This window comes from Tetrao urogallus (genome assembly GCF_951394365.1).
Source record: "Tetrao urogallus genome assembly, chromosome: 1".
Taxonomy (NCBI): domain Eukaryota; kingdom Metazoa; phylum Chordata; class Aves; order Galliformes; family Phasianidae; genus Tetrao; species Tetrao urogallus.
In genome coordinates, this window is record NC_136813.1 from 64311208 (window position 1) to 64336555 (window position 25348).

The following is a 25348-nucleotide window of genomic DNA, read 5'->3' on the forward strand; positions in this document are numbered from 1 at the left end:
ACAGTACTAATTTCCTATTTCCATCATTGCAGGTTTGCATTAAGTCATCTACAAGATAAAAATGCAGGGATGTATTATACACAAGCACAGGCCCTTCTTCAGCTTTTCTCCTTATTTTTCCCCAAAGGATTGATTTTCAATGGTTTTCTTTCCAAGAAGGATTTTGAAAAGCTTCAATGGCTAGCATCAAATGGCTAGTCAGTAGGATGAAGTGGAGAGGAATGCTTACTGGTCAGTGGGTGGGAGTTCAGGGCAGCAGAATAAAGTGACCAACATAGGATGGCTACACAGGGAAAGGGGTTTAGGGGAGTGTCAGTGCATCAGCACAGGTGGGAACAGGTTGCTATAATTCTTCAAGCAAAATGAAAAAAGTCCCGACATTTCCTTCAATATTAAAGAGTAGGAGTGTTAATCTTCCTCACAGAAATAAAGGTAAATGTTGATTTCTTATATCCCATTTCACTGGGGTTTGCTGTATTAAAATATAGGAGATTTTATGGTCTGAAGCAGCATTATATGTGATGAGAATATTTTGCAGAAATAACTTAAAGCAAGGTTGAATACAGAAAAGGAGATATAATGGTATGTATGTGCACATACTCCCAACCTAGATGGCTGCTGGGCAGTTCACATACCAACTACAGAAGTAATACCTCTACGTGCTGTTTCAACCTGATGATGTTGAAGGTCTTTCCAACCTAGATCATTCTATGATTCTATTCCCTGTGGAATGTCGTGAAATGATATGCTTGCCAGAGGCCAGAAGTTAAGGACAACTACTAATGAACTGAAAAATTCAGAGAAAATTTTAGATGTCTTCTGCTTTCTGTAGAGTTTCCCAGTGCTTGAAGGTGGCCAGCCCAAGCCTGCAGTGTGGTACATGATTGCTATTCCTCCAGGCTTGTGCCCCTGCTGGAGCTAAGGCTACCCGTAAAGCCACCCTGTAGGGATCTCATTTAGAGCTGGTGAGCTGGGCATGATGTGTGAGGGCCAGAGCTTTTCAAGGAAGCCCCTCTGTCCCTCAGTCAGGGTGCTGATGGGATGGCCGTGGCAGTCTGTTCTCTGCGTCACAGCAGCTTGGCATGGGTGTTAGTTTCTTCAAAATAAACTTCCCACGGTAATTTTAGCACTGACCTGCACTCTGAGTAAATTTGCAGGCCAAACAGGATCTAGTGGTACTTCCTGGCACCAGCCATGTTTTCACAAGCTGTGTCTTAGACTGGAGAAGTTCCTCCTTACCACCAAGCTATTTTTGGTGTGGGAAGGAGGAATTAGATAAGACAGAAAGGGCATTAAAGCTAGGAAGCTTTAGTGTTTCACCTCTTCCACTGAGAGGCCTTAAGAGTACATTAAAAGTATGGTTGAGTGTGGTCTCTGAATGCCCATGTGTCAGTGGGGAGGTAAGCATCATTATCTCCAGGGCAGCTGAGGCAGAGAAGTTAATTGACTTTTCGTAAGGCCACACAGCAAATCAATGTCAGAAAAAGGATTAGACTCAACTTCTTTGGTTGGAGGGACAGATGTCTAATCCACTAGACCATGAAGGCCTCTGCCCAGGCAACTGACTTAACTCCTAAATCTCATTTTACTCATGTGTTAATTATATCAGTTTTACCTAGCTTTCAGGGTTCCCCTGAAGATGAATTAGTTATTTGCTATTAGTGAACTGGTGATTTGACAATGTCAGATATTGGAAAGGATAATCTATTTATGGCAAAGGTATATTGAAGGCACCCTGTCGGAATACATAGATCTTGTACTGAGGAATGGATATTTGCATGAATCTACTGTCCACTAGTCACTTAGTGGGGAAAAAAAGTAAAAATCATACTCTTTTTAGAGTAAGTGGAAATTCTAATGAATATTCTGAAAATAATGAGATTCTCCCTAGCTCGCAAGTAGTGCTGTGGAAAAACAGGCCTGGCTTTTATTCCTGATGAATTTCATTGGGCTATGCAGATGGAGAAGATTGATCACTGTAGATTGCACTGAGAGTTTGCAGACTGTGAGAAAACAGTGCTAAGTAAAATTTATGGCTTCTGAAGAAAGACATTAACATGGTTTATGTACATCTTCTCTTCTAACAGCTCAAACTGAGTCATGTTGACTTCTGCAGCTTTTGGTAGGAGAAGGGGCACCGGCTATTTCTGTGGCAGAAAACACTCAGACTGTTTTTCTCTGAGGCGGCTGAACTTGGAGTAATGAACAGACAGAAGCTTCACCATTACCCCAGGATTTTATTGTAGCAGTGAACTAGCGCTAGTAAGATTCTTTCTGTTCACAGACAGTCCATGTACCTACAGACACGGAGAAATTTCTCCAAAAAAGTTTTTTAAGGAACTTCCACCAGTGTTGAAGTTTCTCCATGATGCTCATAATAGCTCTGAGGTGAAAGCACCTGCAGGGTGTTTCTTGATTTTATGCTTCCCCAGATTGAAACTGTGAGACGGCAGGAAAACTGCATATGTGGAGGGACAACTCCAAAACAGATTGCAGGAAACAGACTCAGATTCCATTTTAGTAAAACGTGATAGCAATGTTTTCAGCTTCACAAAATATATGAATAATTAAATGCAGCTTGCTCAGTAAAATCTCATGTAAACAGATTTAATTTTGCTTGTTTAGCTAATAAATCACAATAGTCAAGCCTAAACTGATTTTTCATACATCCCGTAGAATTGATGGAGAACTTGGAGACCACCTAATAGAAATTGCTATTATTTGCTTCTAGATTCCTTGAAACTGTGGACACGTGACTCTTGTGGGGGCTGTTTAAAAAAATCAGAAGGTTTTGATACGTAAACTCATGGCTGAAGCATACTCACAAAATCATAGGGTACCACAAGAGCTGCCAGGCTTCCCCAAATCTGCTGTGGCTCTTATCTGTTGCAGGACATAGAAATGCACTGCTCCAGAATGAGCAGAGTAGTTGGTCTTGTATTGAAAGCTGTGCATTGATAGCAGAGCCTTGTAAAATGGGTGGGGTGGGTCTGAGACAATTTTAGTTAGACAGTGACATGGCAGTTAGTTGTCTAGACTCCTTTTATGGCCACTGAAAGGAAGTAAGTACTTTGGTAGCGCAGCTCATTAGAACTATTTTTGATGACTCCCTAAGGATGAGATGAATCAGATTTTAGAATTTCCTATTTCTCTGCAATACTATCTCAGATATAGATAAGAGACTTAGAAATCCATTTTTCTCTGCATAGCTAGCTCAGAATTAGATACATCTGTTGCACATTGTTCCGAAGAGCTAGTTCCTGGAGATTAGTTAGGTGTTGTATATGTTCATGGTGAGCTGTTCTCTCTAGGTATGGGATAGCATTTTATTCCCATTCTCTCAAGGGAGTTAAAAATCAAAATTCGAAACTAAAAGCTCTTCTGTATGAAGGTAACTTCACTATTTCTGCAAGTATCTTATTTGAGCTTTGTATTTCTCCTACGTTGAGGGGGTAGGTTATACCAGCAATTACTTCTGTATCCTCACAGGTGCCGCAGCACAGCCTGTACTCAATTTAAACGTGCATCTGTAGCAACACAGTCACATCCTCAGTTGGCATTTTGAGCAGTCCGTGCTGCCAGCAGCTTCACCCTTGTGTTCTGTCCCAAACTGTGTGAAGCACTGCAGCCTGAAGCTCCCAAAGGGCAGGAGATTGAGGGAGCATGGTGCTTAAAAGGAAACACTGTAATATTTGTGTATTTCAGAAATCTAAGAAGCTTTTCTCAAGAGAAATCTGTGGAAAATTTAAAAAGCTGGGCCTGGGCTGTGAGATTCATGTTTCTGTGGCAGTTATTATTATGGGACACCATCATGAAGCACAACTTAACCAATAAAGAAGTCTCTAACTTCTTACTTTTTTGGTAGGTTTCCCATCATAGAATCACAGAATGGCCTGGGTTGAAAAGGACCACAATGATCATCTAGTTTCAACCCCCCCTGCTATGTGCAGTGTCACCAACCACCAGACCAGCTGACCAGAGCCACATCCAGCCTGGCCTTAAATGCCTTCAGGGATGGGGCATCCACAGCCTCCTTGGGCAACCTGTTCCAGTGCATCACCATCTCTGTGTGAAAAACTTCCTCCTAGTATCTAACCTAAACCTCCCCTGTCTCAGTTTAAAACCATTCCCCCTTGTCCTATCACTATCCGCCCTCATAAATAGCCGTTCCCCCTCCTGATTATATACTCCCTTGAAGTATTGGAAGGCTACAATGAGATCTCCCTGGAGCCTTCTCTTCTCCAAGCTAAACAAGCCCAGTTCCCTCAACCTTTCTTCATAGGAGAGGTGCTCCAGCCCTCTGATCATCATCTTAGTGGTTCTAAGTCATCAAAGTCATACATTTTAGAGTGACAAAAGTGAAAAAGGCCCTTTCTAAAAGCTCCCTAAAATTATCAGGTCAGTCAGCTTTCCTCCACCTGTAGGATTGGGACTTTGCAGAAAATACTGGAGAGACTATGCTAGTTTCCTCCTAAGCAATTGCAGTCACCGTCATTAATTTGTTTTTCAGAGCCTTTGTCTTATATACTAAGGCCTGCACTGCGAGAATTTTAAAAATACATTAAAAATTCAGCATTTGCTACCATCCCATCCTCTGGGTGCGATTGCTTTCCTGTGAAATACTGCCTGGTTTTGGATCAGTGACTTCCTATTCTTTGTGATCATCTGTTCAGAAGCCGGTAGCTTTTCCCCTTAGGTTCATAATAGAGTTGAAAAGAGAGGTCAGAAAGAACAATATTCTGAAAAACCTGCGGTCTTCCCACAAATACTGAGCTGCAGCATCCGTGGACTCGGCTCCCTTCCAGCCCAGAGGGCCACTAGGATCATGGTTAATAAAACTGGTTTTTGTATTGGTAAGGTGTGCTTCCCTGGGGCTCCTTTTTAGAAGGAAAAAGCTTTACCGGCATTGGCTTTGAGCTCAAGGAATAAAAAGTTCAGGCAGGGAAGCAGCTGGTGTGGAGATACACAGCAGCGTTTTTATCTTGCCTGAAAGAGGTCTAGACACTGTTGTGGCGGAGCAGCATGGAGATTCAGGTGCTTTGCTGTTGGTACGAACATCAGCATGTACTTCCCACTCTGGAGATTTCAGGCTATATTTAAAGGCTGTGCAACTGCCTGATTACGGGAAAGCCGTGATTCAAATTGAGTTGTCAGCAGTGGAAAATAACATGCAGATACTCTCTGCTTCATTGGCTTAAGGCATCTGTAGCTCACAAATGATCCTTGGGTGCAAACCTGCTAAGATATTACGTGGCCCGTAATGCCCCAGAAAGCACACTGAGGGCTTACAGTTGCTGACTATGGATCACGGGTTTATGCCACTGGCAAGTGGGATATTATCTGTAAATGGAACAAATGGATAAATACTACACTACTGCTTTACAAGGCAGGTTTCTAATGGCTGTTACTTTCCAAGGTGGCCATTTCCATGGCTTGTAAATATTTCATAAATGCTTCCGAAGTCATTCTCACGGTACTGATGTGAGGCAGGTTGGTCTCCAATGCCTGTGTTTTGCAGGTGGGGATGGAGTAGGCAAAGAGCAATTACAGTCTCTTCTGAGCAAAGATAGAGTGGTTCATTACCTGCTTTTATTGCCTCTGTCGTTATGGGTCCCTTGGTTCAATTAGAGTCTCCCAGTGCTAGTGCACTACACTGACGACAAAATGACTTGCATACGGTTTTGGGGAAAGAAAGAGAAAAAGCTGCAAGACACTGCTGAAAATTTGGTTTCTGGCAGCTCTTTCCTGACATCTTGGTCTCTCATCAACCATCAGTCCTCCCTCCAAATTGCCGAGTCCATTTCAGCCTCATCCCCTGTACCGAAAGCTAGGTTAGCCCAGACTGCAGTGTAGTGCAAGCTGCAGTTTAAGCTCAGCAAGTTTCTTCAAAAGAAGTTGTTTGTGCTGCACTTGGTGAAGAAATTAAAAAGGGAATGCGTGAAGGGTTGGCTCTTTTTGCCTGTTCCCACACCATGTCCACTGAAAGTCCGCTCACATCCGGCCTGTGCTACCAGCTAGCTGCTTTGCTGAAGGCATCCAGTATTAAATCTGTCAGCAGAGATGGGATTCTTCTCTTCTAAATTTGTATTTACAGCTGAGCTAACCACTCTCACCCTCTTATGGTCAGGGGAGAGGAGCAGATATTTTTAAGCTCAGGTTAATCTCCTCCTAAAGCAGATGACTAAAATAGGTCAGCTGATGGCTGTAGATAAAGAAATGTGCACTTGTGTACAGGGAAGACAAATAGCTAAGTGCCTTTGGGCCCAGGTCTCTGTGGGCAGGAGGAAAAGGTTCCCAAAGAAGGGACATTTTAGTGCGGTGACAAACAAAACACAAAATGGCAGTTCCTCTGATAAGGACAGGCTCCTGATGGAAAGGGCTTTTTTACCCTTTTTACCACTGAGGCAGCTTGAACCGGTGGCCTGGGGCAGTTCTGTGTTCATTAACAAAATGCTCCTTTTGTACTCTGTAAGAAGGGAAATGGAAAAGCCTTGGTGATACACAAGTGTGAGGTGCAGGGACGGGGAAGGAAGAGAGAGCCTGCAGCAACCCCCTTCGAGGCTACTCTGTGACACCCCCCATAGCAGCCTATATTCACAGGCTGAAAAGGCTAAAGTCTCTTACTGAAGGTCAACCTCCATCTTAGTGTTGGGCACAAAAATGGAAGGTGTACTGCTCTCTCTGCACACCAGCATTCATTTCTGGGACTGCAGATATCATGTATTCTGCACTACTGACCTGAAGAGCCCTGGAGCAAACACTGCTTTTCAGAGTTACGAGTAGCCTCACATGCCTGACGTTTTCAATCATACTGCAGCATGGGATGGTATATAGAATAGCAATACACTTTCTAAAAGGTCGACTCTCAGAACTCAGGAAAACCCGGCTAAGTTTGAGTCTTCCGGCTATCAGCAGAGGATGGAAATGGGAGGTTCTTTTTTCTGATGTCAGGGACTTGGGAGTTTTCCCACTTCTGAAATTTACATGACTGCAGCATCGGTATAGGGAATAAGTTCTGGTGACTCTGATCTCTGAGCAGTGTTAAAGTGACTGAATAATAATATTTCAACCTACTGCCTCCGCCTGCCTACTGATTATACATGCACACAGTGTTATTAGTGTAGCAGTACTTCTGAGAGATGTAAATGTCTTCATTAAGGGATTGGCTTCAGAAAAAAAGGGTGTATATTTAGTTCTGCAGGTAGTTCCAATTTTTCATGGTTGATCTCAGATCGTACTGGTTCATAAATGGTGATGTTCTCAATAGTAGATCAGTAGATGTGCTACTTATGATGGGAGGGGTCCTTGGTACCATTGATGGCAGTGGGAAGAACTGTCATTCAGTGTGATGAAGTCATGGTTTCACTCGGTGAAGTTAGATTTGGCCAAAACCACCATGTTTTTGAAAGCACCCTTCAAAACAAGATCAAACTGAATCTTCTCTAAAATTCACTCCGTTTTTCTCGGAGGAAACCTTGGTGATGTTCCTGGAGAGCTGATTGCATTATGTTTGCTGATATTAAGTGTCAGCTTGCAAAATGAGCAGACCACTGCGATAGAGATTGCTTACAGAGTAAAGTACTGTGCAGTGTGAGTAATGGTGTCAGTTACACTTTGGAGAATACTTTTATTTGCTTAGCAAAAAATAAATCTCTAGCATCGTCCTCATGACTGTGCTGTTTTATCTAATGAAGCAGTTAATACACCTGCCTAATACCACGACTGCAAATTCAGAGTTCATTAAGTGTTACTACAGCACTCAGAGTAGTTGGCCAGTTTGGAATTACCATATGCCTGGCATACAAATACCTGCGTAGGGTCAGGGAGGTCCCAGGATATTTTAAATGTTTAATTGTCATCCCAGCGCATGTTGCTGCTCTGTTGCTGTAGTCCTCTTGCAATAGGTTTTTATACCAGCCAGGAGAAAAATAAAAGAAGGCATCAGGGCCTTCTTTTGACCCCTTCTATATGAAAGACAGTTGTGTAGTCACCATTACTTGTGGTGCTAGTTCTAGACTGAGACAGTTGCCAATAAATTCAAAAATAAAGGAAGATATTTTAAGTACTGAGGGCAGTGAGAGGAAGAAACGGGTTGGAAGGCAGTAGGCAAAAGAAGGAAGACATCACCTGCTCCAGATGAGAGCAGCCACTTTCGGAAGATAACCTGGTGCCTCAGAGCAACTGGGCGTACAGCAGCCCCACAGCAGTTCCTGTGTAGTCACCCCTTTCAGCCCACCTATGGCAGCATCCCACAGCAAAGTGTGGCACAATTCTATTGTCCTGACCTGCCTGTCTGCTGCCTTTTGAGATGCTCCAGGGCATCCCAGCAGGATGTTTTCTCTGTTTGCTCCTTTCTTTCTCTGATTGGAGCCGGAGGGCCAGTTCTCCCAGGGCACACAGCTCTGGTTGTTATGCTGTGCGTGGTTTTTAGCCCAGGTACATGCATTATCAGATTTCACTACAAGGCATCAGTTCGCTGTTGCAATCTCTGCTTGGGTAACATCTGCACCGCTCGGACTGCTGCCCCGTTGCTGTGTGGGCACGCAGGATGGGCAGTGAATCATCAGAGTTGCCAGCGGTGGTGGCAAATGTGCACACCTCTCAGAGGGGCAGTGCTCCAATGGCCAAACTGTGCCTCCACAATGATCCGGGAGGGAAACTGTGTGCTGCTCTGCACAGCTGCTAGCTCAGAGCTATTCTTAAGCTGTGTAATAGCATCCTGTGAGGGTACTGTGCCTGAGTGAATTATCACTGCAACTGTTTGTTAGTATTCATATTACATTCATAATTGGTATGCCTGTGATTTAGTGTACCAGCTTGCAAATAGCTAATTCATTGTATTAAAGCAGTCACTAGCCTTGCCTCTGCTAATCATGAATCACACCTTCAAAATTACAAAGTTTCTTTCAGTCAAAGTCATGAGGAATTTTTTTTTCCTTTGCATTATGATTTGGAGCTCTAAATAGGGTCACATTTAGAGTTTTCCCCTCTGAACTGGAAGTTCTAGAATTAAACAGTACTTGCTTTGAAAAGCTGGAGGAACATCATAAAACCCGCTGTCTCAAAATGAATTTCACAGTCATCTTCAGTTGTGTATTTCTCACCACCTTGTGGGTACAGTCAGTGTTTCCATTTAATTTCCAAGCCACAGATATTTCTGTCACATTCCTATTCCCACCTTTTCCAGAGGTGACTTATAAATTGCATTCTGAAACAAAGTCATTTCTATCTATCTTAGGGCCTTATTTTTTTTAGTAATGATCAGTAAAGGTATGTTACTGTTTCTCAGTAATGAAGTCCCTTGAGACCTGTCTAGCACATTTCTGAAGACCTCCTATTCTATTCCCTGTAGAATGTGAAAAGAAAACTGAATAAAACTTTGCATTGGGAAAACATATAAAATACTGCCCATATTATCAAATTATGTCCTTATTGTAAATTCAGGAATGACAGAAACAGTGATCGTTTTAGTAAGGCTGAACTTCTTACTGACTGTTTTACAGCAGATAGTGTCCTATTATCTTTTCTCACTGGCTTCACACAAGAATTGCTTTAAGTCCATGATAGTAATTTTCTCCTTGGAGGTCCTCTTTTGTTTCATCTAGGTGATACTGTGTCATTCCAAAAATATTTCATTCTGAATTCTTCAGTTTTTCTTACATTTGGAACAGCTGTTCCAAGTTCCTGATCTTAGTGGAATGAGTTCAGGTGCAGGACCACAAATATGATTTAAAGGCTAGAGCATCTTTCATATGGTGAAAGACTGAGAAAGATGGAAGTGAGAAAGCTGGGAAAACCTAGAGGGGAGAAGGCTCACGGGGCTTATTCCATCTGTGTAAATACATGATGAGAGGAAATGAAAACGAAGGAGCAGCGCTCTTCTCGGTGGTGCCCAGAGACAAAACGAGACAACGAGCACTAATTTGAAAAGGCGGAATTCTGTCAGAACACAAGAAGACTCATTTTTACTGTAATCATGGTCAAACAGTAGAACAAGCTGCTCAGGATGGTTGTTAAGTCTCCATCCTTGAAGACAGTCAAAAGCTGTGTGAACATGGTCCTGGACAGCTGGCTGGAGGTGGCCCTACTTGAGCAGAAGCTGGACTGGATGATCTTGAAGTTCCTTCCAACCTCAACCATTCTAGGGTTCTATGTGATTCCAATTTATAATCCTTTGTATTTATATATGTTATGCTTCATGTCTGTGACACAGATTCAGATCATTTGTGCTGTTAAGATGCTCATGGTAGTTTAAATAGTCAGTCTTAATTTTGATGATTTCAGGTCTCTAACTTAATTTCTGTGACCCTCAAATTCCTTTGAGAATAGTGGAATTTATCACTACACTATGAAAAATTCTTGATTTTAGGCTCTTAATCATTGAATATGTGAATACACATATCTTAGTATTTTAGTATTAAATTTATCTCAATAGCTTACTTTTTTAAAAAAACCTATTTCCCCCAGATCCAGACCATGCGTATTTAGCACTGTCTTGCTGTTTTTATATTTAAAATTACATTTTTACTAGGTTTCTTCCTATAGAGTGCATGGAGTCCTCATTTGTACATCAATTCATTCTTACCAACTTAATGTAAATGGAAATTCCAATTATAGAGTTCAAATCTAGCCTCAGTTGTATAGACACAAGCACTGACAGATGCTGTATAATAAAGTAAAAAGTGTTCATGCTCAAGCCAGAAGAAACCCAGCCTGAATCTTAGAATTCAAGCTGATACATTATGGCTTATCAGCAGTACTGTTTTACTCCCTGCAGAAGTCATTGTCAGACTGTAAATCTGAATCTCTACCAAGTTATCTAAGAGTCTCTAAAAGAGTCAAGCACATAGACAGATCATAGAATCACAGAATGGCCTGGGTTGAAAAGGACCATAATGATCATCTAGTTTCAACCCCCCCTGCTGTGTGCAGAGTCGCAACCAACAGACCAGGCTGCCCAGAGCCACATCCAGCCTGGCCTTGAATGCCTCCAGGGATGGGGCATCCACAGCATCCTTGGGCAACCTGTTCCAGTGTGTCACCACCCTCTGTGTGAAAAACTTTCTCCTGATATCTAACCTAAACCTCCCCTGTCTCAGTTTAAAACCACTGCCCCTTGTCCTATCACTGTCCACCCTCATAAACAGCTCTTCCCCCTCCTGATTGTATGCTCCCTTGAAGTATTGGAAGGCCACAGTGAGGTCTCCCCGGAACCTTAAGGACCTAAGAAATGGTGTCCTATGTGGAAAGCTGATGCAGGAGAAGTCTCCTCTCCCTGTTCATGGGTTGCTCATTTAATGTATGGGGGGGTTCTGTGCACCTCACGCTGCTTCATTCATAAGAATGAGCATCTGAATATTTCCTTTTTATCCTCTTAGAATCCTTTCTGTAATGTTTTACCAAAACTGTAGCAGAAAGACCTTGAAAGGAAACAATGAATCAACATGAGCAGTTGTCTCAAAGTGGCTGTTCCAGTTCATATATAATTAATCCAAGTGAAAACAAGGCAGCCTGCATTGCCAAGATGAACGGCAGGATTCTTCTAGTTCTTACCAACTGGCTGCTTGGCTTTGTTAGGCTGGTTCCTCCCTGTGGTTGTGGTTGCTCACTGCCCTCTGTTCACAGGTGTAAGAAGGACCAATTGCTGTTTGCCTTGCCAGGCATATGAGAGTAGGAAGATAGAGTGTGTGAGAGAACAGGAAAGTAGGGCTTTATGGGTTTTATATTTCTATTGGGCGTTAGAGTGGAGAAAAATAGATCCACTCGTGAGTAAACAGATATGAAAAGAAATGACTTCATTTCATCATTCTGTTAGGTGATAAGTCTGCAGCCATTTATCAAATGCCCACTAGAAATAAATGTCTCCTGCCATTTTCTTGCTTCTAATTATATCACACCTCTGTATATTTTCAGTTGTTCATCTAAACTGGTTCCTTTTTGTCTTCTGAAAGAGTGAGCTTAGGCAAGAAAAAAAGATTGAATGAGGCATCTGACTTTCTTTGGCAAGCCAGCAAAATAATGGTAAAGAACACTAAATTAATTATTGGATTTATAATAACAGAAGAAGCTCACTTTCTCAAATTAGAGTGAAAGTCAAACAGCCTCACTTGTATGTTCAGTGGCTTTGAATTTGGGTTTGCTTTTACAACAATACCAGCAGTGTTCTTCCAGTTTTCTAACCCAAAGCATTTACTACACTTTCCTGTCACTCTCTGGGTGTCTCCTTGCTCCCCTGTGTGCACTATGTAAAGGTGGTGAGGACCTTATTCCCCGCTCAGCAGTAAACCTTTCCTGTAACCCTAGAAATCAGGAGCTGAGATTTGTCATTTAGAGATTGAAAACCTACTAGAGCTTTACTTAAACAGAGGGAGGTTTTTACACAGTTTGGTATGACAGTGAATAATGCCATCTCTCCATTAGCAACAGCTCTATCCCAAAAGCCACATGACATTATTCGAGACTACTCCCACACATTCAGCTTTCAATATGACTGTGCCTAATTATACTGCATGGGTAACCAGAAGCAGGGTTGGAGCTTCTGGTAGGCAAGTTTAGGATAAGTAGAGTTTGATGGGAAAGTGTAGCAGAAGGTTTGAGGTAGGAAGACACATACCTAGTACAAGGACACAGCTACCAAAGATTTATATACATGACCAGAAAAGATATGATCAAGGTTCAGCTGCCACACCAAGGGATTTAGGGTAGCCTATTCCTGTCAGAGCTATAACTTTCTCACAAGGGTACTTATGGACTGAGGGGGTGGCTGCATCTTTTACATTCACATCCTTCTTTTGGCATTTTCTCAATTCTTCTCTTTCTCACAAGGAAGCTCAGATTCTCATAGCCTGGCCCAGAGTGAGGAAAGGAGGCGTTAAGCCAAAAATCCTATACTACAGCCTTTTAAAACACAGACTTTGTTTTCTTTACAGTTGCAAAGAAGATAGATGGAGAGGTCATGTGCATGATCCTGTCTAACAGATTATCTATAGACAGCTTCCCTTTCCTGCTGTGATTTCAGAAGAAGCCAGCCTCACAAAGCATTGTGTGTGGGGTCAGGCCTGTCTGCATGCATTTGGGTGCTTCCTGGCTTCTGAATTACAGATATATATATATATATATATATATATATATATTTTTTTTTTTTTAAAAGGAGAAGGTGCTAAGCTACTCCAGGGCAGGAGCCTCCAGGCTTGCGCTCAGACGTGTGAAGCACCCAGTAAAGGCTGCAGTTTGAAGCAGACACTGTTTTAGGACAGTCAAAGATAGGCAGAGCTAAAAAATAAAGCATCTGAATACTTTTTAAGCCTCACAAGCACATGTCCCAACGTGGTCTTACTTTCGATGGAATTTGGTTACAGGGCTTTCACCAGGAAGTGTCTCATTGAGCTTGTGTGTCATTGGCAGAAAACTGGACAAATTTTCCCTGAGACGCTCACAGTAGCAGTGAACTCCTGATGTCAGATACATATGGATGATACCAGCTAAAAGTCCAGCATCCTTTTTAGCATGGGAAGTGATATAGGTAAAAATAAAATTCTCTGGGAATCCCTGTCTGTCCACACAAATCCAACATTCACAGGGGCTTTCAACATATGACCAACATATACTAGACAAGCTCTTAAAAATAGAGTATTCTGCAGCAGTTTCTTGAAGTGACCCATCCACTTGTACATCTCCAAAGCAATCTTTGGAATTATTTACAGAATGCTATGAACTTGTAATCATCTCTGAGATGGGGAGGGTATCTCATGTCTTAAGGGAAAGGTGAAATTCCATCACTTTTTGTTATGCAAATATTTTGCAGTAGGGAAGAAATTCCTTTGTAGCCTTTCAAAACAGATCATGAGATATAATTACAGTAATTTTACTGCACAGCTACAAATACAAGCACATGAAAGGCGTGTGGGCAGTCCTGCATGGCTGCATGGCTAATAAGGATGGAGGATTCATAGATGCTCAGCTACCAAAGGTTGGATCGAGTCCAGTCACGAACACAGCAGCAACAAGCTACTGTCAGAGATATGATGAAAAAGATCTCATCCCATCTTTATATTTCTAGTGACAGTAATCTATAATCTTGGAAGGTTATCCTCTGTTTAATTCCCCCACCCTTCCCCCACCAGGAAATTGTGTCCTATTCTTTCAGTGGCTGAATTCTTCTTTTCCTTTTGTCAGTAGTATGAGTTTTCCCTGTTCTTGGTTTCTTTTATGTGTACAAGTATTTATACTTGGCGATTGAGTCACATCTCAGCCTCTTGTCAGTGAGCTAAATAAGTTGAGCCCCTTAAGCTTCAAATCTTAAGACCTGTTCCCAGGCCCTGGAGGTACTTGTAACCCTCTTTTGAACTCTTTTTCTTGCTGTCCTTATTATTTCCATATCTTTTGGAGGTGTGAATGAGAACGTGAGATTAGGTATAAAAGGTCAGACCAAAGATGTATCCAGACTAGAGTCCTTCCTCTGCTAGCACTTCCTAAAGATTGCTAGGGAAGATTACCGAATGGAAAAAAATTACCAAATGGAAAAAATGCTTTCCTCCCTGATACCTACTCGAGTATCCAAGTGATCTGCAGCTCATTGTGCTGCGAATGCTCTTAGCTTGATTCAGGATCACTTCCTATTTTCTATTTCATGTTCATAGCATCATAGAGTGACTTGGATTGGAAGGGACCTCAGAGATCATCTAGGGAGATAAACTCCCTGCCGTGGACAGGGCTGCCACCACCAGATCAGGCTGCACAGGGCCCCATCCAACCTGGACTTGAATGTTTCCATGGGTGGTACATCTACAGGCTCTCTGGGCGGCCTGTGCTGGGGCCTCACTGCCCTCTCAGTGGAAAATTTCCCCAACATCTAATCTAAATCTTCGCACTTTTAGTTTAAAACTGTTCGCCCTTGTCCTATCACTATCAGACCATGTACAAAGTTGATTTCCCTCCTGTTTATAAGCTCCCTTTAAGTACTGGAAGATTGTATGAATCCAGGGACTGCCTTAGCATGTTTTTTTTTTCCCATTACAGTGCATCAGTAACTTACATTAAACTGCTCTCTGGGAAAATTTTTAAGTCCTTAAGGGAATCACAGCTTTCTATGACAGCTTACTGACTCCGGCAACCAAAACCAACAGTGCTGGAGATAGTGCTTAGTACACAAGACCCTTCAAACTAGCCACTTGCCCATGCCTTTCAGGTTCTTATCTGGAAAAGCACTGCATATTATCTCCCACACAGGTTGTGTTGAACATGAGTTTTTCTAGAAGAAACATTCTGCACTCCCAACTTGCTAGTTAGAATTGCAGAAGGTGAGATATTTGTGTTGGACTCCTTCCAACCCTTTCTGCATTTCAACTCCCGCTGGGAAAGTAATCCTTGCTTTCCAGAGAGGTCCATGCAGTGGGCTCCAGCCTTGTATAATATGTCTGCAGCAAAGTTACCCGAGAGCTTTCAGTGATCACGGTGCTCTGAAAAGTGCCAGATCTACTTGATTAAATACAAGTATGCAGTCAGCTCCTGGATTTTTTTTTTTTTTTTTTTAAACACCATCATCTTGAAAAGGAAAATAAAACAAAAAACATTGTTGACAATATTTCTGAAAGAAAGCTGAAATTCTTTCATAACAGCATAATTACTCCAGGTGTTAGGGCTTTAAAAATAACAGCACTACTACTGAGGAAGGAATGAGTTGGCAGTCCTAAGGCTGCCTTTATTTCCAAGGACTTCCAAGTGAGTGAAATCTTGTCATGTTTGCATCTCCAGGGATGCAGGTGTACTCCCCCCCCATCACCAATCTACTTCTCTCCTCCATGCCGTCCCACTCCTACGTACTTTCTCTGAACTGCAGACATGCACACACACACACAACGGCACAAGCACACATCCTAGCATTTTTCATTCACAGCCAGACCCTAAGCACAGGACGTAGCTCCTCCTCTGTATGTCCTTATCCCAAGCCAGCACATGCAGCAGACCCTGTGCTTGTCCTGTCACAAAGCACATCTTGTCCTGAAGATGAGGCTCTGAAATTCCCCCTTGTCCAGACCCTGTAGGTGCATGAGTGCTTTTGAGGGGAAGCTTCAGCAGATGCCTTTTGCTGGGGTTTAGGAGCAGACAGCTAGCTGAGAATGTCTGAGCTGCTCTGAGCTGCTGGAGTGTTTGTGATGGATTATATTTATACTTCTACTGGTTCAGCCTTTGACAAACCATCCTATGCATCTGTTATATTAGAAGGCTTCAATCTAATATTTTTTGAGCTTGGCATATGGAAACATGATTATGTCATCTTTATTTGTTTTTATCCATTCAGTCTCACTCCTCCATTCTTCCCTCTCCCCACCATCTATCATTTAAAGATCCACTAAAACATTACATGATGGGCTTTACTCATCACTGTCTATTTTTCCCCTGTGTCAACAGACGCTTACCCCAATTCTGAAGTGATCTATGTGTGGACCAACAGCACCACAACCTCTGTGGTTGTGGCTGAAGACGGTTCCCGACTTAACCAATACCACCTGATGGGACAAACTGTGGGAACTGAGAACATCAGTACCAGTACAGGTGGGCAAGATATTTCCGAGGACGATGGGGATGTGTTTGTAGAACATAGGATCCTGGGGAGAATAGGACAGGTTCCTGGCTTCCTGGCAGTGGTGTTACAATGGAGAGGGCTGCATGCTGACTGTGAGGCCCTTCACCAGGTTGGAGAGCCTTGCAGCCCCCGCTGTTTATGAGGAACACTGGGAATGCTGTAAGCAGCCAGTTGGCAGCAGCCTTTGCCCAGTCTTGCCAGCACTATCGCTGGAGTGCTTCCCTGGGGGAGGAACCACCCACAGGCAAACACCACCTACGCACTTGATCCGTTTCAATCATCGCTTTAGAGAGATTTGCCTGATGAGGCCAATGCGGGGGAGGGGGGGAGGGAATGGAGGGCAGGTGGTGGCGGTGGCGTGGCCATGCTGCGTGTCTGGGGACCCCGCGGCAGCAGGAGGGGAGAGCCAACCCTGAGGATTCCCGTTCCCTGCCCAGCTGGATGTGGAGGCGCCAGATGTGGCAGCATTAGAGAGGCAAAGAAGGCTTAATCCTGGCCTGGGCACCCACGTGAGCTGCCCCCCTGCTTCGTAAGGCTCCCATGCAAGGGCAGCCCTGGGCCTGGGGGAGTCGAGGCTGGAACAGGCATCACGTGGACCTCATAAGACGGAGGCTTAAACAAGTTACACAATGCACTAGTCTACTGCAAGATCTGGGTGGAGCGGGGGGCACCCTGCAGCCAAGAGAAGTGCAGTTAGCACTGGGAAAGCCAGTCAAATTGCCTGGTGTCTTCTGGAGATGCATCTCATCTCTGGTCGAAAATGGTGAGCTCTGAGTGAGGGCAGGACTGTAGAGGATGAAGTGTAAATTAGATTAAGAACCCGTTACTGTCCATGGGAAATTTAGTTGTGAAAACAGGCAGGACTACACTCACACACAAAGTTACTAGAATTGAAGCATCAAGGTGCATAACACTTTCTGCTCAAACTGTCCCAATGTGCCCAATAAAGAGAGAGCAGCCAAGTTTGCAGCTTGCTTTTTGAGCATAAAACAAAGCTGAGGAAAGCTTCTCTCAGGCAGCTTGAAACAGAACTACTATGAAACAGAACCATCACCTCCATCTTTCAGAGCTTATTCCTTCCTTTTTCCCTATTCAGAAGTCACAGAGCTATTGCTAAAACAGATTCCTAAAGACAACAGACACATGTAGACAGAGTCAGGGCAGGCACTGTATAGAAAAAGGACAAATAAATAATGCTCTCTCCAGTTAAAAAGCAAAGAAAGACACATTTTTCCTTACCAGTTTACCATCATGGCCGCGTTGTTCTCTGGAATGAATGGCAGCTCCCCTCTTGCCTTCATCATGGCCAAGAAAAAGATCCAGAGGATGTAGCGAGCCATCTCTTACAAGCTTGTCCTGCTCCTCAGAGCAAGAAAACAACCCAGCCCTGGCAGTGCCTGCTCCAGTGTGTCAGCTCCAGGACCCCGCCAGCGCGCAGCTTTGCCTGTGGGAGCTCCCAGTACTCCACAGCCCACGGGTATGGGGCACTCTTCAGACAAAGCCCGAAGTTTCTGCCTGGTAGCCTCTTCCCTCCTGTATCCTAAGATTTAGGCTAATAAATGCTTGTTTTCCGACGTCAAGATTTTATATTAATGTCCTGGGTTGCATCTGGGCTGACTGGATTCTGATTGCAGGGTGGATCACAAAGAGCAGGACACAGATTGTAACCGGGGATTAGCAAAATACAAAAATCCGATTTTGCACAGGGAAAGCATCAGTCAGCAGTGGATTTTCTGGACTTCATCAAGCTCGTGGTAGGCCAGTAATCAGGGTTACTTGTGAAGGGCTATCTGAGACATTTCTTCCTTCTATTGCATTGTTGAACTTAAAAAACAAAATAGTTGCTGCATAAATCTCACTGCTGGGATCTTTTATGGCTTGTTTGTTTGTTTGTTTGTTTGTTTTTTGACACCCAAGTCAAACTGCATGGCCTTAGCAGTTGCATAGGTGAAATATTTGCATATGTCACAAGATGTTTATGCTTCTCTGTCTAAAAGATTTCTTTTTAAAATGGAAATGCTGGCCCTACACAAGTCTGTTGGGATTGTGCTGATTTTGTACCCAAGCTGTTAAGTTTAGCTGTCTCCTCAGAAAAATATCTTTGCACTCCCAATTCACCAACCAGTTTGGAAATCATGACCACGTTAGCCATGCCACAGAAAATGGCTCTGATATATTCCACCTGTGTGGTGGTTTTTTGAGCTAACATCCCCAAATATTATTCCCCCTGAGACGATATTTGTCGTCTCACACTGCTTCCAGCAGTCCCAACATCTGCTGTGTCCTGCTGTTGCAGTGCTGAAAACACTTTGGGTCCATGTGGATCCTGCTGGTGTCTGCAAATGATTGCCCAGTTCTGTTCCCCAGATCCAGAATTTCTCATCACTCACTTAGGTTCTGCAGTGCCATAAAACAAAACAAAAACCCACTCCTTTCTTTTCTGCCAGCTGGAGCCCAGGCTATGAAATATCCAAAGCCTAAACAATAAAAGAAGCATTCAGCCCTTCATTCTGCACTGAACAGTTTGATTTTTCCTTGAGATGAAGGTTTCATGTGCAGCACTATCAAAACAGCACAGGCATCTCTTGAGGACAAAATGTTCTGGATGTCAGTGTGGACAGGGACTGCTATGTCACAGACCTGGTGTTGGGGTCATGCCAGAACAGTTGTTGGTACACCTGAGCCCAGGCAGATAAGGTAAACAAACAAACCGAGGGGCTGGCCTATTTTTGTTTAAAAAAAAAAACATTGAATTGCAGCACAGTGATGTTGGAAGAATGCAGGAAAGATCCTGAACGTTTGTAAGCACCATCTCCAGAACTCCATCACCTGGATACTGAAAAACCATTGCAGCAGCTTTTAAAGGCAGCACAGTAGCATAGCTCTGTGAAGAAATGCTTCATTCTTGAGCTTTTCATCAGTGCTAGATTTGTTATTAGAGTTGTTTTGGCAGTGGTGAATGGACTCTATCAGGTGCAGTATTTTCATCTAAACGTGCTGCACAAACCTATAATAAAAAATTAGCTCTTGCTCAAGAAAGCTTATGGTCTAAGAATAAACTGCGGCCTTACAGAAGTAGGAGGGAGCTTTGCCACTCCAACAGAGCCAGGATTTTATTCTTCATAAACAAAAGGCGAACTCAGGCAACTTCTAGAATTGCTTTAAGCAGTGGTCCCAGGACTTAAAAAAACAGCTGTGGGGTTTTTGCCAGCCCCAGGTCTGCTGGGGGAGACATCCTTCATCCTTCATGCAGGCATTTTAGAGACAGCATGGAAAATAGAAGATGGCAGTTGGGAGAAGAGGAAACACAAAATCAGGTGATATGATTTCAGTGGAGACAAGAGCTCTGGTAGGTTAAAGAAAATGATAAGGTGAGAATCAGCCACAGAAGATGGTCAAAATGCAAGTGCTTATTTTCTGCATTTTTAAAAAGGAAAATATGAATCCTGTTGCTCTGCTGAAGCTGTGTAGATTTACTTTATTCCAGCTCGGAAAGCATGCTGTCAAAATCAATAATGCACATCGTCACTCCTTAGTGAGCAGGGAGAATGGGACTCACACACATCACAGCGCAGCAGCAGCTCAGAAGCAGATTACTGGCACATAGATCCTGCTGCTCCTGGTATATTTTTTTGGTAATCCATAAACTGAATGCTCCTAAATAAAGAACAAGTGGGGTTTCTCCTGAGTCTGAGGTATGTTCAGCGTCCCCGGTTCAAAATTACACTAAATGAAAGGGAATTAGACATCACTTCATGAGGATTTTCTCCTCAGTTTCACAGCATCCCCTGTCCATCTCCACATCCCTCATCAGGGAAACATTTCACCAGAAAATCAGACTTCAGAAGAAAGCCATAAGACATATCTCTACCACAGAGATAGGCTGGCAGGTAAGGCAGCCTGTGCTATCCCGGTCTTTCAGCCTAAAATCCTCAGCAAGAATCAGTCTGTAAACTTCATGCAGAACAGATCTGAGCACCTTAGGCAGCTATACCTGCAGAAAACTTCTCACTGTAGACCTATTGTCCATTAATTAGCCGTATTGTCACTTAGCAGTAATCTGCCAAATCTAACTACTTAGCAGTGCTGGCTGCAACTCACTGCAATTCACTCTGTAGAATCAGTCTGTTATGTATTTTCCTGTAGGGGCTGATCTATGAAGGATAACAGCCCATTCTTGCAACAAGAGGTTATAGCCAATCATTTAGCTTAAGTAGTTAAGGTCTGCATTCAGCTCATTCTTTAGAAAATATGAAATACACACCCCAGAATTTCCAGGATCTGAAAAATTGGTAAGTCAAAAGGTTGTTTTGTTTTGTTTTGTTTTGTTTTACTCTCACAGTGCAATATATATTTTGGTGTGGACATTCCTCTGATTTGTCCGTATCCAGCTGAAAAATGCATGCTTTTAGATTAATTTGATGTCAGTATGAGTGGAGATCTGCTACGGCCTGGAGGAGTTTGATTGGCTTTTTTGATTGGCTTTTATTCTTATATTTGATTTTAACTCCCATTTTTCCCAGAAAACAAACAAACAAACAAACAAAAAAACAGTATGCTGCTCTCAGATAGCAAGATTTTGGCTTTGGGGAACTGTTACCATCAATGAAAAGCCTTCAGTAACAAATATATGGTTTCACAGGAACAGTCTGAAAGAACTGCTTGAGTTGTTTTTTTTTTTTTCTGAACTGTAAGGGAAGGTGACAGCTGGTCTATCTGCTTCAGAGTGCATTTTTTGAGGATTGTATTGAAATTCAAAGGGCCTGACAAAAGCCTGATTAAGGCAATGCTGTGAATTTGGCATATAAAAAAGACATGGAATTTAGCGCTGCTGTAGCAGCTTTTAGCGAATTCCCCCCTGCAGTCAGTATAATATTAATTGCACAAGAGAACAAGACATGGCACAACATCTGTCCAGAAAGAGATTATCTTTCCAAGAGCTCAAGCATAGCAAATTCCAGGAAAACTCCATGCACCAGAGGGTTGGTTTTGTTTTTGTTTGTGTTTCTAGAGGAACAGTTTAATGGCTTTGAAAATTCCAAGCGACAATATCAGTATCAATGGGCAAAGCATCTTGCAGCACCAACATTAGGACAGTCACACAGTCACTAAAGTATGGGGCATGGGGAGTGTCGGGACCCAAGCGATGGGTTGGCATTAACAGTTCCCTAATGAGGTTAAGTCCTGCTGCTAAATCAGGTTTCTAAGTGTAGGAGGCCTTAATCGTTCTGACAGGACAGTTTGTGGGACCAAGTCAGAGCAAGGCAAGAGTGAGGCACTGTCAGCAATCCAGATTTGCCATGCCTATCAACACCAGGGCATGCCAGGTACATGAAAGTATGGCAGGTTTTTGGTGCAGTAGTCATTAGTTGCTGTCTTCTGCTTTTGGGGGCTGAATGTGAAGAGCAGCAGTATGTAGCAGCACCTCTGTCTCTTGGTATGGCACAGGATTGACATCCAGGCATTTTTCATGCAGTTAAGACTGGCTGAATGGTAGCCTCACAATGGGAGAAAGGGGGAGCTGCTGAAAACCTCAAATCAGTAAGCCTGCTTTACTTTAGCATATATGCATTTTTCTTCCCCTAGGCGAATACACCATAATGACAGCACATTTTCATCTGAAAAGAAAAATCGGTTATTTTGTCATCCAGACATACCTTCCCTGCATTATGACTGTGATCTTATCACAAGTGTCGTTTTGGCTGAACAGAGAATCTGTCCCTGCTCGGACCGTCTTTGGTGAGTACCTCGCCCTCTTGCAGCATGGGTAAGGAAGGGGCTTGTTTGTGGAAGTGATCTTCTGTAACAAACCCACAGTGCTTATTTTTGCTTGCAGTGTTGTAGTTGTTCCTGTGTTCTCTTCCAGTTTAAACTCAAAATCAATTTCAAAAAAGTGTGGGCTTTTTGGTAAAATTGTGACAGAAATCGCACTCTAATCAGTTCTGTGAAGGTTGAGGATGGAAGACTGAAGGAACAGATTGTTGTGATTTGTGGGTTCTTCTTTCCTACTCAGATAAAATATGTGATGGTTTAGAACAAAAAGCTATACACATTATGATAGTGCATACTCTAGTCTAAACAGATTTCACTTCAAAACATTGTGTTTATCTGTGTTTCAAGATGTTTATCCGGGAAAAGCATGTAGAGGTTAATTAGTGACAATTATCTATATTACCATCAAACAAATTAATGATTTTGCATTTAGAAAATGTATATTTACTACAGACAGTATCATGGAAAAATCCTTTGGGGTCTCTTACTTACCACTAGAAGGTTGCAAAAAATGAACAGAATCCTAGCTGAAGGTTTGTGACATACAGGATTCCCACTAGATGAGAAACGAGGGGAGTGGGAGCTACAATGTATGTGGAACTTTGATCAAGTGTTCCTAAAAGAGCCATTCATCTGTAGGAGCCTACTGAAATCAGTCAGCACCTTTGATCAGAAATCAGTTCAGCAACCTGTATGGGGGGAATGCTGGTGCCAGCAGCTCACTGCAGGCTAGCAGTGCTGATTTTACTTACCTTCACAAAGGTGTAACCAAGTGCTCATTCTCATCCTGCTGAGACACCCCTCCCCATGTGGAAGCAGCGGCAGCTCTGTCGTCTGCTGACTTCTGTGGAAGAGGGAGCCGCAGTCAAGGGAATAAATAACAACCGACAATTACATCCATACAATCCCCACGTGGGAAAACAAAAGCCATAATCGTACTTTGTGGTGGCAGCTGAATGGGTCGATCGCTGATTTTATAATGTACCAGTTAACAAGTAATGCTAAACATACATACCATGCACTGGCAAAACACCAGTGAGATTTTGGGTTGTATAACATTTGTATTTGTGTTATCCTTAAAATTATACTTTTAAGTACACTGTAACTAGAGCTAACCAGACCATCACATAAGTAAACAGCTGAGGACCAATGTTTTTATTTTTATTTCACCAGCAAAGTATATCATTCTTTCTGACCAAAGTATGCAAGCACTGATTTCCTTCACATGGCCTTCCTAATTCTCCTGCTGAATTGCAGCCCTCTCATAACTTTTAGGAATCTTGCAAGGGCTGTAAGCGTATAAACAGAAGGGGGAAAGGTTGCTTACAAGGGTGGATAGTGACAAGACGAGGGGGAATGGTTTTAAACTGAGACAGGGGAGGTTTAGGTTAGATATTAGGAGAAAACACAGAGATGGTGATGCACTGGAACAGGTTGCCCAAGGAGGCTGTGGATGCCCCATCCCTGGAGGCATTCAAGGCTAGGCTGGATGTGGCTCTGGGCAGCCTGGTCTGGTGGTTGGCGACCCTGCACATAGCAGGGGGTTGAAACCAGATGGTCATTGTGGTCCTTTTCAACCCAGGCCATTCTATGATTCTGTGATATCTACCAAGCTGATCTCTGCCTCCTTATTTTTTTCTTTACAGGAGTGACAACAGTCCTCACCATGACCACCTTAAGTATCAGTGCCCGCAACTCTTTGCCAAAAGTGGCCTATGCTACTGCCATGGACTGGTTTATAGCTGTCTGCTATGCCTTTGTATTTTCTGCATTGATTGAGTTTGCAACGGTCAACTATTTCACCAAGAGGAGTTGGGCATGGGATGGCAAAAAAGCCCTGGAAGCTGCTAAAATCAAGGTGCTTATCTCACGTGTCTTAAGTACCTAAAAGAAAAAGCAGTTGCACAGTGTTGTTCACGTCACCTTCTCTGTGACAAAGGCATTTTGGCTGGCACTAGGCCACAACCTCCCCAGCAGCAGGGCCAGTGGCCCTGACAAAAGCAGCTGCTAATGTGCCCCATGGGTTCAGGTCCAGCTGGCCTCCCTTCATTACCTCCGATGTCAGGAAAGTTTAGCTTGAGTAAGGGCTATGACATTGAGACAGAATCAGCTGTTTGGGACTCAAAGGCAGAGCAGCTCACAGAAATTTGTTTTAGCATGATGGATTACAGTGCTTAGGTGTGGAAGTTTGCATCTTGAGAACGTTTCCACTTTCTGTTCCTGCGATCTAACATTCTGGTCTTTTCACAGAAGAAAAAAGAGCGCCAGTTGCTGGGAAATAAATCAACAAATACGTACAGCACTGGGAAGATGACCCCTGCCCCAAACATGCCAAAGGACTCGGCCCCTTCCGTCATCTCAAACGCTGCTCCTGCTCCAGTGAAGTCTGTGGAAGAAAAGCCTGCCGAAAGCAAAAAGACTTACAACAGCATCAGTAAGATTGACAAAATGTCCCGGATAATTTTTCCAGTGCTGTTTGGAACTTTTAACTTAGTCTACTGGGCCACATATTTGAATAGGGAGCCTGTTATTAAAGGTGCCAACTCTCCAAAATAAACTGAAGGACTGTAAAGCCACACGTGAGCCATACTTACAAAGCAGATGCTACCAAGGAAAATTTGAGATCCAGACCACTTTCTACATTTGGGCAATATTCTTCAGGAAGTTTTTTGCATGTTTAATAATATGTACAAATAATATTGCCTTGATTGTTTCTACATGTAACCTCAGATGTTTTGGAGACAATTATATTACTTACAGCAATGGATCTTTATAAAAGATCAGAAGACATTGAACATGGCTTCTTTGCTGATAAGTATCTTGCATTGATAGTTTACAAATAAAATAAGTTATATTTTTTAACTGTTCAAGTGTACTACATATCGTGGTTTTTATACTTCAGATGTACAGTCATACAATTGTAGGCTTAACCTCTATTTTACAGAAGAGCTCCACTGTTGTCATCTGATAGGTTACTATGAATAATGCCAG

The 25348-nt window shown here is 42.9% G+C and overlaps 2 protein-coding genes across 3 annotated transcripts in view; one reads left to right on the plus strand and one right to left on the minus strand.

The window, feature by feature from the left end:
- The window catches only part of GABRB3 (gamma-aminobutyric acid type A receptor subunit beta3), a gene marked incomplete at both ends in the record, with an annotated part of 184915 nt that extends 166990 nt beyond the window's left edge, over positions 1 to 17925 (minus strand). The window contains one exon of the mRNA XM_079534455.1: positions 17825 to 17925. Coding sequence (XP_079390581.1) covers positions 17825 to 17925 — 101 coding nt within the window. The remainder of the gene's footprint in view (positions 1 to 17824) is intronic.
- The window catches only part of GABRA5 (gamma-aminobutyric acid type A receptor subunit alpha5), a gene marked incomplete at both ends in the record, with an annotated part of 50926 nt that extends 26013 nt beyond the window's left edge, over positions 1 to 24913 (plus strand). The window contains 4 exons of one of the 2 annotated variants that reach the window (XM_079534479.1): positions 16411 to 16554; positions 22172 to 22324; positions 24004 to 24215; positions 24608 to 24913. In XM_079534479.1, the coding sequence (XP_079390605.1) occupies positions 16411 to 16554; positions 22172 to 22324; positions 24004 to 24215; positions 24608 to 24913 (815 nt within the window). The remainder of the gene's footprint in view (positions 1 to 16410; positions 16555 to 22171; positions 22325 to 24003; positions 24216 to 24607) is intronic. The other variant, XM_079534480.1, reaches the window with a different exon arrangement.
- Between the last annotated feature and the right edge of the window lie 435 nt (positions 24914 to 25348).